Below are 17779 nucleotides of genomic sequence, written 5' to 3'. Positions count from 1 at the left end.
TTTGCGAGCGAAAATCTGTCCTAGTGTTTGGTGTCACTTCCAGCCTGGACTCAAGCTCTGCCCACATGCTCTTTGCAACCTCAGAGAACCACTGTGTCTGTTTTCCTCTGTGGCTTTCTCTGGTTTGGGCACACAGGACTGTAATCACAGAGGGAGGAACTATCATGGGCTCTCCCTGGCATGCTTTGGCTCGATGTTGTCCTCTTTGCTGGCTTCACTAAATGGAAGTTTGAAAAAGGAATTGTTGCTTGTTTGGATTTGCTGGACTCGATCACTTGGTTTCTGCTAATTGCTTTTCAGTGAGTTGTGCGGAAAGTAAAGGAGGGCAAGGTTCATGCTGTTCCTGTCGCTAAGATCACATCCAAATCCCTTTCAAGCATGAGTGTTGGTGCAGAGCATCCTGAGCAGTCTCTTGGTGAGCTGTAATCGCTCAGCATCTCCCTGGCTCGAAGCCTGGAAGGCCCAGGAGCATGAGATCTGGGGTCTATGTTTTCAGATAGATCCCAAAGGCCTCTCTTTCTTGGCTTTAAATACTTGGCCTGGGGCTGAAGGGAAGCAGATGAGACAGGAAGGGAACAGAACCAAATTGGCTGTTGGTTGCTGAGGAGTCAGTGGAAAAATTGTGGTGTGAACTTTGTCATCGTTGCCTTTTACCCTGCATCACGACGACAGTCCGTTTGCCATGCCCTGTGTGCGGGTCAGTGGTTTGCATGGGTACGAGGGTCGGAAAAGAGGCAGCGTGTGCAGCCTCTCCAACTGCTGGCACTGGGCAGATGCAGGGGAGGTTTGGGATGAGGCCACGCATGTGGAGGGGGCATGGGCAAGGGGCTACATGGCTGGGACAGGCAGACGTGGCTTCCTTTGTCTGACCAGGGTTAAGCATAATATCGTCCTTGGTGTTCCTGGGACTTGGCAGCATCTTTTCAAAATGCAGTTTTCCTGCTGCAAGTCCATGCTCCAAGGCAGGAGCAGTTGGCAGGTTGAGAGAGGAAGGAGAAGGGGGGGCTGCAGTTGGAGGGGTTTCCAGGCAGCTTGAACTGAGAAAAGACTTGGGCCTCTGGCCTCTGTATTTCTGGGAAGACAAGACTTGCATTCACTTGGCTTCAGAAAAGTAGTCTGGGTGTGCAGGAAAGGAAATCTCCTGAGGCCCCATGAAGCAGTTACACAGCACAACTGGAACAATTGTGCTGGTGGCATTTGTGGAGCTGAGTGTGACCCTGCCGGCAGCTGGGGGGTGGCAGGAATTAGGGGGAGGCTGTGATGCCTTGCAGTCAAAGCTGTCTCATAGCTCGAGTCCTAGGCTGCACACTGACTTCGTCTAACCTGAACTGGCACCGCTGTGTTGTAGCCCCGCTATGGTCCATGAGGACTCGTCCCTGGCTCTGATGAAGAGGACAGGAGGGGACAGAAGGTCCCCTCTCTTTCTGGGAGAGCAGTGGGGCTGCGGTCCGGGCTGGCCCCATGGGAGGTGGCTGCTGAGCTCCTGCTTTGTGTCTGCAGGAGGTGGGTGCGGGACAGTTGTAGAAAAGAGGTGTCTGAGTCTGGACATCTCTCGTCTCATTTGCAGTGCTTCTGAATTCGGAAAGATAATCACCCAAACAAGAATCCAGCTATTTTCAGTAACTAGTTTGGCATGAGTGAACCCCTGTATTTTGGTGGGTAGTAGAAGTTGAATAGCGTAAATAAAATGGGTTATAAATAAATCAGCTGTTTTCATTGTATAGCTGTTGATAAGCCAACTATTTGTTTTTCTAATGTATATTGTAAGTGTAACCCAATATTTTTTGTAGCAGGAGCAGTTTGCTGATTTAAATCACAGCATGTATTTTAGTGAGAGGATGTGTTGGCCTAATTGCCAAAGTAATGTTATAATGAAAAGCCATTCAGACCGCATGTCCTTTCTTGCCCTCTGGTTTCTGGAAGTGACTGAAGGAACTAGCACTTCACTTCTATTGAAATCATCCCAAGAGTGTTGTTTCATTGTAGTGTGATAGATTAATTTCACTGAAGGCACTAACATTGTACAAGAAAGCAAAATGCTCTTGGAAAACTCACGAAGTTTCTCTCATCCTGAAATCCCTGAATTAATTTCAAGTATCCTCAGTGACAAAATCTGAATGCCTAAAAATTCATCCTGATGTAGGGGCTGGCTTGGTACTCTGCATGGAAAGTTTCAGATATTAGAGCTGTTACCTTTGATTGTGGTCTGCAGGTATGGGGGTGAGACAAACTACTGACAGAACAGATTGAGCATCTTCCTTTGTGCCTCCTGGGAAGGAGAGAGCATCCTCAGACATGAGCATTATTAGTCCACTAGCATTTGGCAAGCTGGTGCTGCTGACCTCTACACTTGTTTTCCTTTAGTGCAAATGGCAGGTGGTGGTTGGGTTTATACCCTGCTGATGAGCCCTGCAAAGAGATTATGATCCAGGCTCTTCAGAAGGTTTTATTCTTGCTTTTCTTGAAAGTAAGTTCTCCTGTGGAGTCCCTCTTCTGAGGCATCTTGATCAGTTCATATGTTAGGTGGATTTTTTTTTTTATTTGGGAGTCAGAACATGTTTTATGAATTAATTTTCAAATTAGTATCTCCTTAATCTTTTCCTTAGCCCTGGAAAGTATTTGCATCATATAATTTAAGTGCTTTGAAACTGGGCATCAAGTGAAACTGTTAACCAGGATGAAATGAAATTCACATTTGCACCTTAATCCCATCTGAGCTTTCTCGAATGCTGCAACCTAATTACATCCCATCATGATCCTTTGATATTTGAGTAATTCTGGAGCACAAAGGCTTACATTTGTACTCATTGCCTTTTAGAGGTTTCACTCCTCAGATGACACAGGAAAATTTCATTGTGTTCTCTGTTCTTGCTATGGGTTAAACTGTATTTGTGGGAAAGATTTGGTACATGGATTCAAAATAATTATTGCTGGTGTATGATTCATTGAGAGCCCAATCCTTCCTAGTGTAGAGCAGGTTTCTAGAGGTCATGAGTATCTTAAGCTCCTGGAGTTGGGGGCCGCTCTCTGGGCAGGGTTAGGTCTTCAGTGTTTGTTTGGCATCATGTTGAGCTGGTGGCATGAGCTGTGCGAGCATCCTTGCCTGTGTGGAAGATGCTGCACCTCATCCCCAACAGAGCAGCTCTAGTTTGAGTGGTTCCCTTGGTGCTTGCAAGGGAGGACCTGGCAGAGGCGCTGGGAGCCAGGGCTCCTGGGTTCCTTTCCATTCTCTACAGCTGACTCACTGTGAGCAAGTTATGTCTTGCTGTATCTTAGCTTCCTTTTTGCAAAACGGGGTAATAGCTACCCTCGCACCTTTGCAAAATATTTTGCGGTCCTTAGGTTGAAAAGTTTCTACACATACCAGTTCAGCATCATAAGTTGCTTCACAAAATGCTACTAAACCAGCACATAATTCCCTTCTGCCTTCAGTTCTCACCGTCCCGATGGATCAAAGCCACAGAGGTAGTCATTCTGCGTGGCCCTTGGTCAAACAGAGTTGTGTGCAGCTATATGGGAGTTGTGTGAGCAGGGGAGTGCTGGATGACTTTTGCTTTCAAGCAGGCAATGGGGAGTTTGAATTTGAATTTCTGACAATGACGCAGCTTGTTGGAGCCATTATGAATTGAAATGGGGTCTTATTCAGCTCTGCTAATAAGAGCGTAAATGCAACTAAATACAGCTGTCTTCCTCACTGTCATTTGGTATTTATTAGCAAATATGCAGTGGAATTGAATCCCTTGTAAGTACTCTGCAGCTAATGGTAGATAGCAATTAACTGAAATGACTACTGTTGAGCACTGATGCTGCCATCAGTGAGTAGAAGAGGAAATCTGGAGCCAGCTCACAGACCCGGCGGCTTCCAGAACTCCCTGTAGTTTTCCCCTCTGGATTCTCTGTTTCATGCCCTTATCAAAAGACTGCAGAGAAAACCGCTTCATCTTGGTACTCCCTGGAGCTCCAGCTTGAACAAACACTTCTCAAGCAGCAGTAAGTGTGTGTCTGATATATATTATCTTATTATTTTCAGTTTGGGGGTCACTGAAAGGTCTCACTGCAATACTACTACCAGTGAAAGTGTGTGGAGTGGAAATTTTTTCCCCTCCAGATGTGCCGGTGACACAGAGCTGCCTCTGCTGCACCTCAGGTGCTTTGGGAGATGTGAAGGAAAGTGGCCCAGATGCTTGGAACTAATTCAGAAGCTGGGAAGGACTGGGTGCAGCATTCATTGTGTCATCTTTAGCTTTTCCTCTCCAAACTAAACAAGAGATTTTGTTTTCTTCCCCTCGCTAATAAGGTGACAGACACGTGGGTCAAAGTGCCCCAGAGGTTCTGCCTTCAATTGACTGGAGGGAAACCGGCTTCCATGTGCTGGTTTCAAACTACCAAAAGTAGTTCAAGTCAGGCTAATTTCACATACATCTTGATTCTGTTGTCACCCTTCCCTGCCAACCTGTGTTTGATATGGTGCCTTGTGGGGAAACTGCTTGTCAGGAGGGGATTAGTGCTTGGGTTGTGATGTGGGTGGGAAGCGAGGGGCTGTGCTGCAAGGAGAGCTGTTGGCAGGATGGAGAGGCATCACTGGCCACGTTGCACAAGAACTGGGCTTGGGAGTGAGCTAGCTGATATTTTTGTTAGTGTCCTCCCTGCAGAACGGAGCAGGTTGCTAATGGGTGTGTTGATGATACGGAGGTACGAGCAATGCAGGGGAGGATGAGTATTGAATAGGAGGCACTGAATGATTGATAGGTCTGGTGTCATGGCAATGTGATGATATTTAATGGTATGAAGTTGCAAGCACGTGTACTTAGGAGCTAGTAATAAGATTTTCTTCTCAGAGATGTGAGCTTATCGTTTGGGAGCAAGTGAGAGAGAGAGGCGGCTGTGTATGTGCTGGTGATAAGCCGACGTGAGCGCCCAGCCTGTTGTGAGGAAAGCATTGCTTGGTGAGGAGCGAGGACCCTGCCTGGGGCAGAGTAGCCAGAGAGAAACTGCCCAAAACACATTATGAGGGTGCCCCAGGCAGAGAAGAGCAGTCTAGTCTGGCTTGCAGTGCTGGCCCGAGGCTAAACAGGTATAAATTCACTGTGAATAAATTCGGGCTGTGCATCAGGAGGATCTGGGATAGCTTTCCTCATGGAAAGGGAAGACCATGAAAATAGTCAGACCCTTCGTCAACGCATGGGCTTTGGCACGGGGGAAGCGTGAGCTGGTTCGTGTGGGATGTGTGCTCCCTCCGTTGTGTCCCCGTGCAGCGAAGGGGAACTGTCACTGGGGCGTTGGAGCAGCTCCTACCTGGCTGTGTTATCTGATGGTTCGGAGTCATCAGCTGCTTTTCATGTACAGGAGCTGTGCGAAGGCTGAGAAACGAAATTACTAAAGGGGAATAATTCCCAGCTTGATTACTTTCTTTAAGGATGTGCTGCCAGTTAATTATTTAAATGCATATTTAGTTAGTTAAGCAAGTGAATATACATTTACATTGAGCACCTGATAAACCTGATCCCTTTTTGATTGGGGAAAAATGTTTAATTGCCCCTGTCATCAGTGCTCTGAAATTATATTTATTTTTATATAAAATTCAATCAGATTGCAAGTAAGATGCTAAAATCTGTTGCTCATTGATTCATATCAATAGATATACTAAGGGGTTTTTTACTACTGTTGGTGGTTTTGGTGGTTTTTTTTCTGCCTTACCTCTTGTCTAAAAGCTTGGGTTTTATTCCTGACTTTAGAACTACAGCAGCTCTGATTGGGAATGAGTTTTGCAATCGCCCCCACTAATATGAATCAAATACCTATAAATATATATATATTTTTTTAAAGGCAGTTTTACCTTGCAGGCAGGAAGAGGTTTTCTTGCCCTGTGAGCTTTACAATATTTAAGGCAGCAGACAGTCTTGTAGCTCTGTCTTGTGATATGATTATCTTCTGTGTAGCTTTGATGGATTTGTTCTTAGTAGGGTTAAGTGCTGTGAGCAAGAGAGTCCAAACAAGGCAACCCTGAATGTGCGAAAGGGAGGGCTGGAGTAAGACAAGTTTAATTGTTGGACACTGTATGGTCTCTTTTTCTGCCTGTCTGGAGCAGACGTGGGGTTGAGGTGCAAACTTGAGAGTTGGGATGTCACTGTGTCCTACTCTGGCTTCTGTGGCCCTATCTCCTGGGCTGCAGAAGCTGCAGCAGCCCTTGAGTTTCGGGTCAGTGCATAGCCCATAATCGTGCAGAATAGCTCTTGGCTAAAGGCAGTCTGTACTCTTGTTTTCCAGCCTAGCAGTAGGAGGACAAGTGCGATGTTGTCCATGCAGTGTTATTTTCTTGGAATATTTGTCAAGGGAGACACAAGATTTGGAGGAGAGTGGGGTGTTGGGAAGTCTAACTGTAGCTCCAAGCTTCTGAACACACGTTATGAGTAGTGTTGCCTCTATGGGGACCTATATATCATCACCCAAGTCCTAATTATAGTGCTGTTTGCACAGCAGTCGTGGTGATCATTGTTAATGGCGCTGGCAACACCGTGTGCTGTTTGCTTTGTTTCTTACTTGGCAGTGTTCTCAGCATCCCCAGTGCTCCTGGGACCCTCACTGCTTTCTCTGTATTGCTGTGTTGCTTGAAAACGTTTGATGCGTAAGAGTCCTTCTATTTTGCCTGTGTACCTTTTATAAAGGAAAAATTTTGCTCTTCAGTTCTTTCAGCTAGCTTGCAAGGCTGCCAAAAGGCAATCTCTGATACAGATCATCATTAGCTGCTATCTGACAGTGATGAATGACCCTGGGAAATGTTGTCGTTAAAGGCAATATCTGCTCTTCCTGTTCTTCTCGGCTCTTTCTGTCTTCAGATCAGTTACCCTTTAAAGAAGAAGTTAAGGAGGAGGGAGGGTGGCCCTGCCTTGTGCTGTATTGGAAAGAGACTTCCTCATCCCTGTCACCACATGGTGGAAGGTCACCCTTTTCTGCCTCCTATGAGTGTCAGAAGCAACATCTATTCCCAGGTTTGAAATTCGCAGCTGTCGCATTGATGGGGGCCGAGTGATCTGCCAGCGTTATGCCACTCACTCATTCCTCTGGCAGAATGCTGTGCAGATTGCCTAACTCATTTGTGGCCAAACATTGGGTTTATATTTGGCCTCTTACTGCTTTTAAAAAAATTGTTCTTTTTGTTATTGTTTCTTAAACACATACGTTGCCCTTTTTGAAGTACCTTTTGCAAAAGGATCTCAAAGTGCTCTGGGACCCACCTTCACTCCTGTTTTACAGGTGTGTATGTAACCCAAGGAGTGGAGGAGCTGCAGGACTTGCTTAATGCTCCAGCAGGGAACTGATGCTGGCACTTGTCACTGTGCACACCAGCGCTGTTCTGATTTCTAGATTACAACTGGTGTCTTCAAAACTTTGTTCTTATCTGGCCAGACTTGACATAGTCTGTCATCTCTATGCATTCAGAAAAAAACAATTTGCTATACGTGGTGTAGTCTTGTTTTGGTCTGCGACTTGATCTGAGAAGGTTGTCAGACCTTCCTGGCTGCTTGTGGTAGGCCTGGGGACTGGGACATGACTTCTGTGAATACTTGGAAATCCTGCATATCTGGAGGAATACGTAAATCTGTATGAGTGGTTTGCACTGATTTAGGGCAAGGCTTATGAACAGGGGCCACTTCAAGTGAGCTTCCCTCCCTCCCCATGTCTTTGTTCAAACCCACAGTCAGGGACATACTGTGCTGTTAGCTAAAAGGTTGAACGTTGCGGGAGAATTGCATTAACAAGCTCCAGCTTTATAGCTGTGGAAAAGCAGCTTGTGTTCTGCAGTGTCTCTCTTCTGAACCATACCATATGGCCAAGCCCAGTACCTTCAGCTTGTCAGCAGTAATTTGCTGGCTCAGGAGGGACTGAATCTTCTTTTCTGGTATTAAGACATGAATAGTAGGTGCTTGCTGAGGTGGTACAGGCCCAGGCGTGTTACCTGTGTGTCAGCAGAGGGGAAACTTAATAGCTGGGGGATAGAAGGCTGTGTGTTCTCAGATGGGGATGGTTTGGATCCCATTTAAATGGGCAGGGATGTGCTCTGTGGGATCTGCTTTCTCTTGCTTTTCCCCCGTTGGAGAACTGCTCGGGTCATTTCTGGAACTTGCAAAGCTTCCCTGGTGGCAGATGGATGAGGCGTCTTTGGAGCCTGTCAAACACTAATGAGTGCTTCTGCCCAAAGGTGACCCTCTTTTGGGGGAACCCTGAGCTCCTCACCTGACAAGGAGAGGTTCATAGCAGCAGAAGTTCTTCTGCTCTTGGAGCCAACAGGCACCGACAGGAATAGCTGATGCGACCACAGAGGCAAAGTGCTTTGGGAAGAGACCAGTTCAGAAAGGAGGAAGCTGCTTGCCTCTGACCATCTCGTGGACTCTTCTAGGGCCCTTTTTCTTTGGGCAGTGCTGAAAACATGTGAGTGAACCAAAACACTCTCTTGTTCTGGGATTTCAGCTGTGAACTCGCCTATCTGCTACCTGAAACCAAGTGGATGAAGGATATTGTATTTCTTGGAGGAAAGAAGACCTTACTTTCTCTAGGTCTCTGGAAACAAAAGCAATGCTCCTTTCCCCTTCCCTTTCAAGGGCAGCATATGGAAAGAAAAAGAAGGATCCCAGATAAACACAATTCAAGATTCCAGCAATTTAACAGTAATGTTGCCCGTGCAGATGGAGTGAAAACTGGAGAGCAGTTGAAAACTGGACAGCAGTGCACGTTGTACAGACATGAAGATGCCATCAGCATCTTCAAAAGCCTGGGTCCTGCCTGTGAACTTAACAGAGAGACCTGTCTGCAAAGTTGTTCCAAGTAGACCTCAGCCCCGCTGCTTTCTTCTGCCAGTGGGCTTGGAGCTCTGGGTTTATGTTCAGAAAATGCGCAACCTGCAGAAGAAGAGGTAGGGGAGAGCTCAGGCACGTGCTGTGGGAGGGACTGGGATTGTAACTTTAGTCTGTTGTTAGTGACTGTTTTCCCTTTGCCAGTCAAGGTGGTTCAGGTTTGCTCACTTGAACAGCAGATTCCTATCTTCTGCCTAAATCACCCTTCTAGTCTTTTCTTATGGACAGTTGGGCTACAACCTTTGGAAGCTGTTGGACGTGGAGTGTTTTAGTGTGCTTGAGTTTGTTCATTGACCTTTAGCTGGTTCCTCTGCCCTTGGCATTGTGTTTCTGCGTGCTTTTAAGCCTGCAGTGACTGACCTGCGTGCAAAGTTGCTTCCCAGAACTAGCTCTGACTGTGGGGCCCCAAGGATGTGGGAAGTGCAGGTGGGTTTTAAAAGTGGGTTGTGTTTCTATTAATAATTGCTATCCTTGACTTTTGTCCCTTTACATGGCAGCAAAGGCTTGGCAGAGTGCAATGTGGAGAAAAAACCTTCTCTCCCTTCCCCTTGTTTGCTTAGGTCCCAAACTGAGCAGTGATGTTAATTAGATAAGTCAGATACTCTGCAAAGCAGCCTGTTCAAGGACAAACAGATTTTAATAAAAAGCTGTGTGCACTAGAGGGTCATGTCACAGCATTGGGCCTGAATATTTACTATGGGAACACCAGGAAAGCACCCAGAGAGGGCAAGTTTGTGTGTGTGTGAGTGTATCAGAATGCAGTCCCCAAGGCACAAACTTCACTTCTGGTTATGTTTCCTCTGGCAAATATGCCACCCTCGGAGTGTGTAGCTGGGTTTTGTTGCTGTAGGGTTTTCTGTGTTGCGTGGATGGGAACCCTCACTTCAGGCTATTCAAATTGCACAACAAATTTGATCCAAACTAGACTGCAATATCATGAATTAGGGAAACTGGTCTCCAGCTCAGTTTTTAGACTGTTTACAGTTGAACTCAGTCTCTTAAAGAGAACCTGGGTATTGGGAAGCGTTCTGTTTGTGTTGAAAATTAAATTGAAATTATGCTGAAATTTGCTTCTGTGCCCTCTTCTAACTGGAACTCATCATTAGTTCCTGTGATAGTAGCTCATTCCTGCATCTCAAATCCTCTCAAGATTGACCTCTGTTAAGCTGCCTGAACTTAATCTTGCTGATTTGAATATAAGGTGTTCCTTGTCTTCAGTCCCAACCCTTCTTTCAGCTGTTCAGGAGGTATCGGCAGAGACCTGTCAATACCTGATGATGACACCAGGTAACTGCTCTAGTGATCTACAAACCATAAATGTGCCCTGAAACTGATGGAAGTTTGGTATGATCCCAAAATGGGTCCCTCTAATTCAACATGCTGTAAGCAGAAGCTCATTCTTACTAATTTTCACATGGTCTAGCAAGAGGATCAGTAGAGAGTAGTTAAACATTTGTAGTATTAACAGTCTTAATATTTTTATTTCCCCTGTCAAACAGAAGTTGAGGCAGGGACTGATGCTGCACTGGCACTGCAAGCAGCCTTCTTGCGCAAGTAAAATAGCCACTCAAATGTAGGCTCTGCAGTGAGCTTGAAATCAAATATTTGTGTGGGAGTTTGAGGTGGGAGCTCAAATGAGCTGCTTCACAATCCCGTTCTCCCTCTTATTACTCTGGTTTTGGGGACAAACGAGCAGTGAGACAGGAGAGGTCATGAGTGTGTTTGGAGGGAGAGTCTGAAATCATCTCTTTCGCCTGTTTTTTTTTTTGTTTGGACAGCTCTTGTGGGTTGTCCTGCTTTAGAGGATGCTGTTGGGCTACCAAGTGTTGGGTGTTTGGAGCCATACAGAGCCAACTCAGCAGGGAGATTGCCAGGCAAATAGGGTTGGATTTTAGACAGTTTATGCACTGCTCATAGAGGAACTGGCTTTGTTTCCTGGCAGCTGAGAAAACGTCATTCTGCCTGTTTGTGGGGAAAATGTATCAGGATTGGTATTTTGTTTGTTCATCTCCCCGTGCCCTTGCGCAGCAGGGGGAGGCAAGCGGTGGGTGCAGACCTGGAGCGGGAGGAACTCTGCCCTGAAGTCAGCATGCACAGGTTGTGCTCTCGGGGAGAGAAGCCAAAGCAGTGCAGAGTGCCCTGGCTTGGCCAGCATACCTCAGCCTTGGTCTGCAGAGACCCTGGTTGCAGGGGCTGGGCCTTGGCTCATCGTTGGGGTGGTTTTGGGAGAAGCATCTAGGGGTCAGCAGGGAACTGCTGCAGGGGATATCAACTGGTCTGCTGCTCTCGCAGTGGTGATGAGCAAGTTGTTCTCTTGGTCTGGGTACCACAGTCAAACTTCCTGCAAGTACTCTTTGCCCGAGAACAGAATAGAAACTGCCTTTGGACATTTATTATCTTTTATCCGACCCTTGCTTTTCTGACTGTGGACAAGTGAGCTATGTTTTTTTCTGAGCAGATGTTCACCTTTGACCTAGATAGTTTTGACTTTTAAAAACACATTGAACAGAAATGAAAAAGCCAAAAAGAGCAAAGAGAAGCATCTGAATAGAGGAGCAGGAACATGCTGTGTCCATCCACCTTATGAAGGGGCTGACTTTGCAGCAGGCAAGACATTTCCAAATGTAAGCTTTCAAATGCATGCTCTGTCCCTTCTGAGAACTTTGGATACACATGGCCTAACAGGGATGGCTGTAACTTAGAGAGGACTTGGTGGAGCACTCAAAGGAGCACGTTTCCTTTCTCTTGAAGCAGAGACTGGTCTTGCTCCTCTCTGTTGGCTTGCAAAGTGCTTGTGCTGACAGCATGGCATGTGCCATTGCCAAAGGTGTCAAGAAATGCAAGGGAGGAAGGCTCGCCTGGAGGCTAATGTGCAGAGCGCCTGTGGAAAAAGTGACAGCAGGAGAGTTAATGAAAAGCAGACACGGAGCACTGGAAGCTGCTCAGCCAAGAAATTCTGCACAGTCCAGGGTTTTCTCTGGTATTTAATAAAAATGTGTTACCATTTGGCTGGTCTCTCTGTTACCCTGGGGAAAGCGGTGCAGGCATGAATAGCCTGGGTACGTGGCTTCTGCGCTGTGCACCACCTGGAAGAAAAACAGATGCCATGTTACTCTTGCGATATGAGTGTGTGTCTTGAGAGCCGGGAGCCCTGGGTTTCTTGTCCAGATTCCTACTGGGAACCCAGGGGCTGCCTTTGGCCACTCACAGATGCTGTCTGTAAATCTGGATGCTCCTGTGTCTCATGCCTAGGAGCTTGGTTTCTCAGAGGGGCTGAGTGCCCCCCATGTCCACTGAAAGCTGGTGCCCACACCGCTGAGGTGTGCTGGCTGTGTTTGTCCCTGAGTTATTATCGCCCAAACAGTGTTTGACCTGGGGCTGGTGCCTTGGTGCTTGGGGCTGAAAGCAGAGATGCAGCTGCTGCCTGGAGGGTGGCTCTCTCCAGGGTTTTTTTTTTTTTTTTTAGTTTGGTTTTTTTTTCCTGATGCAGTGAGTAATTAAAGGTATACATTGAAGTAAACTTTTTTACTGTTGCATAGCAGCATGGGTGCACTGCAGTCTAATTCCTCTAGAAATGATGGTCTTGCTTTTGGCAGAATGGAGGCATCCTGCCTGGAACTGGCCCTGGAAGGAGAACGCTTGTGCAAGGCTGGGGACTTCAAAGCTGGGGCAGCCTTCTTCGAAGCAGCGGTGCAGGTGGGGACAGAGGACCTGAAGACTCTCAGTGCCATCTACAGTCAGCTGGGCAATGCCTATTTCTACCTAAAGGAGTACTCCAAGGCCTTGGAGTACCATAAACACGACCTTACCCTGGCCAGGTAAGCATGTCAGCAGTGCTTCATCCTAATTGGATTCAACCTGTCAGGGCTTGACTGAAGGCAAGTTCTGTGGGGTCTGAGCCCAGCAGCCTGAGGGAATCTGCCCCAGAAATAAGCATCCAAAACTAGCCCTAAGGCATGGGGTGACTGTCCTGTGGAGAACTCAGGAGGCAACAAGAATGGGCTGGCCACCTTCAGAGCAGGGAGGTGGAGAAAGGGATATGAATGTGAGGAGGGCGATTGGAGCAAGAGCAGGGCAGTGTCCAGTTCTCCTGTCCCCAGGTACTCGTTGTAAGTACACCTGAAGTCATTAGAGCAGCTCACCTGAGACAGCAAAACAGGGAACAAGGATCTGTCTTCAAAATTGAGAGAGCCTGTATGAAGCACTCCAGTCAGGTGTGTGTGCTGGGAACTGCTGGATGTGGTGTACATACCATGCAGCATTTGCTGCAGCTTGAATTCTGCCTCCAACAGTTGGTGAATGAAAGTCTGTGAGCTCTTTAACACCTCTCTCCCTTCCTCCTGTCATCTTATAGAACCATCGGGGACCGCATTGGAGAAGCCAAGGCAAGTGGCAACCTTGGGAATACATTGAAAATACTCGGGCAGTTTGATGAAGCTGTCGTTTGTTGCCAGAGACACTTGGACATTTCTCAGGAGCAGGGAGACAAGGTAATTGATTCATGGCATCCAACAGGAAATATTTCCTAGCTTTAAAAATAATCTGTCTGCAAGTCGGGAAATGCAATATGGTGAAGGTGGGCTTTGGAAGGAGGTGGAGTGTAAAGCCCTCCCTTCTGGCTGCCATCACAGGACTCACGGCTGCCATGACAGTGAAGATGGGAAAAGCAAATGTGGGCCTCCTGGCTTTGACCATCCCTGCCCAGCAATGGAAAGGTCCATATTGGGATGTGAAGTGTAATACCTTGCTGCTCCCTGTTCTTCCTCCCTTTTAGGTAGGTGAAGCCAGAGCACTGTATAATATAGGAAATGTTTACCATGCAAAGGGAAAGCACTTATCTTGGAGCATGGCCCAAGACCCAGGCTACCTGCCTCAAGAAGTCAAGGAGACGCTACAGAAAGCTTCAGAATATTATGAGTAAGTATTCAAGCTTGGCCAACCCTTCCTCCTGGAGGGAACAGGGCTAGTTGGGCATCAGTGATTGCTGAAATGCACACAGGTACACCTTTGTTGATCTTATCCTGCTCAGATCATAATCTGCATTTGTGGTGGTCCTGTTCTGCTGACAGCTTTCAGGGTCTGCAGGTTAGCTGAGCTCTGATAACCATTAGGCTAATGATAGCTGCATGGGGTGCAAGATGACAATTTTTACTGAGTCCTGTTGGAGGCATTTCTCATAGGCGGGATTTGTTTCCTGGGCCACTGAGGATGTGGGAGCTGTGGAAGATGTTTGTTGCAAAAAATGAGACTGTGGGCTCAGCGCTGATGAAAATCAGGCCACGGAATGAGATTTTGCATGTTGTAATGAATTAGGAATACTCCCCTGAGATGCCAAGTTACGATGGCAAATTAATCTCAAGGAAGGTGAGAGAGGGACCGTGAGCTTTTATAAAATTAGAGCTAAAATTCATCCTGGCATTGCCTTGGTAAAACTCACTGTACTTTGAAGTAAGATCACGCAATAAGTTCAATAGTGTGCTCTTTCTCTGAGCTGTATTTGGAACCTAAACTACTGGCTCCTGTAGCCCCTGCTGCTCTCTGCTGGCCTTGATGAGAACAGATCCCTGTGCATCTCCATTGCTGGGGCCACGAACAGAGACTCTTCTTCACCCAAGGGAAGAAGCTTTCACTTGAAGTCCCAGTTGTCCTTCTCGGGGATCTGTAGTTTATCTTGCTTGTAACATCCTTCCCTTTCCTAAAGAGTTTCAAAGATCACTCTGATGTCCCGTACAGGAAGGTTGTCACCAGACTTTTGGGCTGATGAGTTTTGCTTCAATAATGCAGGGTTTTTTCGTAGCCTTTTTAAATGAGGAGAGTGATAAGATCTCATATCTGAGAATGTGATAGTGCCTATATATAGCTCACCATACTCTTTCCAAAGAATGGTGCATGTAGTATAGCCAGTGGGTAAATTTGTGCCAGCTGGGAGCTCTGTGCTTCCCTCTGTGTGCTGTGTGTGTAAAGGGGGGAAAAAACCAAGGTAAAGAAATGCTGGGAAGCTCTATGAGCAGAGCCGTGGCATAGGACTGTGGATCTTGCCCCTGTCCTGCTGTAGGTAATCTCCTTTTTTCTGTGCTCCTGGTTCTCCCCTGTACAGTGAGGTGGCCGTCTCTTATTTAATGTGGGGTCTTATTAGACCATCGGTGTGTGAACAGTTCCTGTACACAGCTGCAGATTGCCTGAGGTCGGGAGAGCAGCAGAGACTTACACCGCTGAATTTGCACGAGCTCCCAGAGCTACAGCTAGCATAGATCGCCAGACTTTCATCTGCCAAGTGATGCACAGGACAGGCAGTTGGGGAGGGGAAATGCCTTCTCCAGGGTTAGCTCTCCTTTCTTTAAGGGGCAAGTCTTTTTGGGGTGTCTCCTGCAGAGAGTGTTGGCCGTGTCTCACCAGACGTGCTGCTCTGACTTCTTTCAGGAGGAACCTGTCCCTGGTGAAGGAGCTGGGGGACAGAGCTGCACAGGGCCGTGCTTATGGCAACCTCGGCAACACCCAGTACTTACTCGGCAACTTCAGTGAAGCTATAGCCTTCCACAAGGAGGTAGGAAACCGCTGTGCTTTTCTGGTGTTGGGGGCTGAGACTGGCTGTTGGGGAGCAGCCTTTCTTCTCGCCTGTTGTACTAACTCATGCCAAGCAACATCATGCTCCAGTCCCCATCAGCACCTAACGAGCGGTTTGAGGGAAGGGTGCTGTTGGCTTGGAAACCAAAGGAGATGTCCAAGGGCAAATTGCAGCTGGGCCTAGCAAGGCTTTTCTTCTCTTAATTTGTATCAATCTAGATTTTAATAAATGCAAGCCATGAATTTAATTAAGCTGCTGAAAGAGCTGTTGATGAGGAATAAATGTTGCTTGTAGAACATAATAACTTTCTGTAAAGCTTTACAGAGGGGTGAGGTGACACAGCCCCTGCCCCAATTCAAATGCAATTCAGCTTCTCTTTCAGGGTATGTGTGGGTTTTCTCGCAGTGGAAGGTGCTCAGTACCTTGGAAAGTCAGCCTTGTCACAGCTCTTCTGATTTTTTAAATGCTAGGGGACAGCAGCCAGCAGTGCTGTGGGAGAAGGGGCTTGCAAAGGGGTGGGAAAACTGTGCAGTATTTGGGACCAGGAGGAGGTGCTGCAAAGTGGAGGGTGAGAGGTGGGGAAACATGGGGAGCCAGGGGCACATGAGAGGAGAGGCAGGACTGAGGTGCAGCTAAGGGCAGAAGTCTGGGGAGCAGCTGCAGCACAGATGGTGAGATGGAGTGCACACATGTGCATGTGCATTCTGTGCCACAGCACCGTGCAGAGTGACAGCCTTGTTCCTGCACATTAGTCTGCTGATCAACCACATCCCTTCACAGCCTGACCGACAGCTCTCCGTTCGTCTCTTTGTTCAGCGGTTGAAGTACGTGCATAACTCCTTTTGCACTTCAGCTAGAGAGCTGTGTACTGACCAGGCTGGAGTGGGAGTTAGGGAAGAATGCACCATTATTCCCACTTTTCCAAAGGCCCTTCCTGATCCTGAATTGCAAAAGAGGGAGAGACTTCTCGCTGCATCCAGCCCTGATAGGCATGTGCACTGCTACCTTGCTGGGTGGGAGCTTTGCAAACCAAGAAGTTAAATCTCCCGGAAAAGCTGCTGTGTAATAGAAACCTGGCAATGGCGAGCCTGTACTCACTAACCTGTGTCTGCTGCAGCGCCTTGCTATTGCTAAGGAGTTTGGGGACAAGGCAGCCGAGCGGAGAGCATACAGCAACCTGGGCAATGCGCACATCTTCCTCGGGAGGTTTGACATCTCTGCTGAGTACTACAAGTAAGTGCCAGGGGCTAAGGCAGACTCAGGGCACGTGATCCCTGGAAATTTTGACCTCTTGAAGCGAATTCCATAGGCTCAGGGGGATGTGACAAGGGACCTTGAGGCCAGTTGCATGTGTGGAGCTCAGCAGTGGCAATTAATACAGCCACCTGACAGCCTGCAGCGTGTTACAGGCACCAACTTCAACGCAGCGCATGCCGAAGTGGTGACTTCCCTGTCACCTTGCAGAGGTGCCCTGCAGTGACCAGGTCTCTTCATTCCCACCTCTTCCATGCAGGAAAACACTCCAGCTCTCCAGACAACTCAAAGACCAAGCAGTAGAAGCCCAGGCTTGCTACAGTCTTGGAAACACATACACGCTGCTTCAAGACTATGAAAGAGCAATCGAGTACCATCTAAAACACCTGGTGATAGCACAGGAGCTGGGAGACAGGTAAAGGACTGCCTCAGGAGATGGTGTCTCTGCTCTGGTGGGTTCACAGCACTGACCCTTTCCTGTTGATTTATTGTTCTCTACTGCTGGGTTAAACAACAGTGATATGTATTCTTGAAAGTCTTTAGAAATCTCGCAGAACCTGGGCCTTAGTCCAGTCATCTGTCAAAAACGTACCATGATTGACACCTTTATCATGTTATTCAAACCTGGAGATTGTGCCCTTAATGCTATGTCTGTGTGGGCTGAGTGAGATTTCAAGAAAACACCTTGTATTCAGTGCTTCGCGATGTGGCTACTGCTGTTTTATCCCAGAAGGGCCCCTCTAAAGCTCCCTCCAGTTCACAAAAATTCTATCTTCCATGGAAACTGTGTGGTTAGGGCATAGATACATGCCACTTGCCACTTTGTCCTGTTGCTCTGAGATGATGCTGGAAACTTCCATGTAGAAACAAATGATGTTACATAGAGTATGTGGAGATGATATATTTTGCTTCTTGGCCTCACCCCTTCTTCTTTAGGAGGTTTGGCCTTTTAAAAATTTTTTTTAATATGTATTTTTTTTTTAAGAGATGTTGGCTCCTTTCTCCTGGATACTCTGTGATCCTGGAGCCTTCTTGCCCCTGAAGTGACTTTGAAGCCACCTTGTTCAGTGTTACTGTTGATGGCTCTTGGGAAGCTGGGTGTCCTCCA

General features: G+C 47.3%; 1 protein-coding gene across 5 annotated transcripts in view; it reads left to right on the top strand.

Annotated features, from left to right (window-relative positions):
* Window positions 1-17779, top strand: part of GPSM1 (G protein signaling modulator 1) — an 82255-nt gene that overhangs the window by 14678 nt on the left and 49798 nt on the right. For 2 of the 5 annotated variants that reach the window (XM_069771110.1, XM_069771107.1), the window contains 6 exons: window positions 12449-12670; window positions 13207-13342; window positions 13627-13769; window positions 15273-15396; window positions 16535-16650; window positions 16931-17086. In XM_069771110.1, coding sequence (XP_069627211.1) covers window positions 12449-12670; window positions 13207-13342; window positions 13627-13769; window positions 15273-15396; window positions 16535-16650; window positions 16931-17086 — 897 coding nt within the window. Of the gene's footprint in view, window positions 1-7983; window positions 8912-12424; window positions 12671-13206; window positions 13343-13626; window positions 13770-15272; window positions 15397-16534; window positions 16651-16930; window positions 17087-17779 lie in introns of those variants that run through there. The other 3 variants (XM_069771113.1, XM_069771106.1, XM_069771108.1) reach the window with 3 other exon arrangements.

This window comes from Haliaeetus albicilla, chromosome 26, assembly GCF_947461875.1.
Source record: "Haliaeetus albicilla chromosome 26, bHalAlb1.1, whole genome shotgun sequence".
NCBI lineage: Eukaryota > Metazoa > Chordata > Aves > Accipitriformes > Accipitridae > Haliaeetus > Haliaeetus albicilla.
The sequence above is the reverse complement of the archived record's forward strand: the minus strand, read 5'-3'. Positions and strand labels throughout refer to the sequence as shown.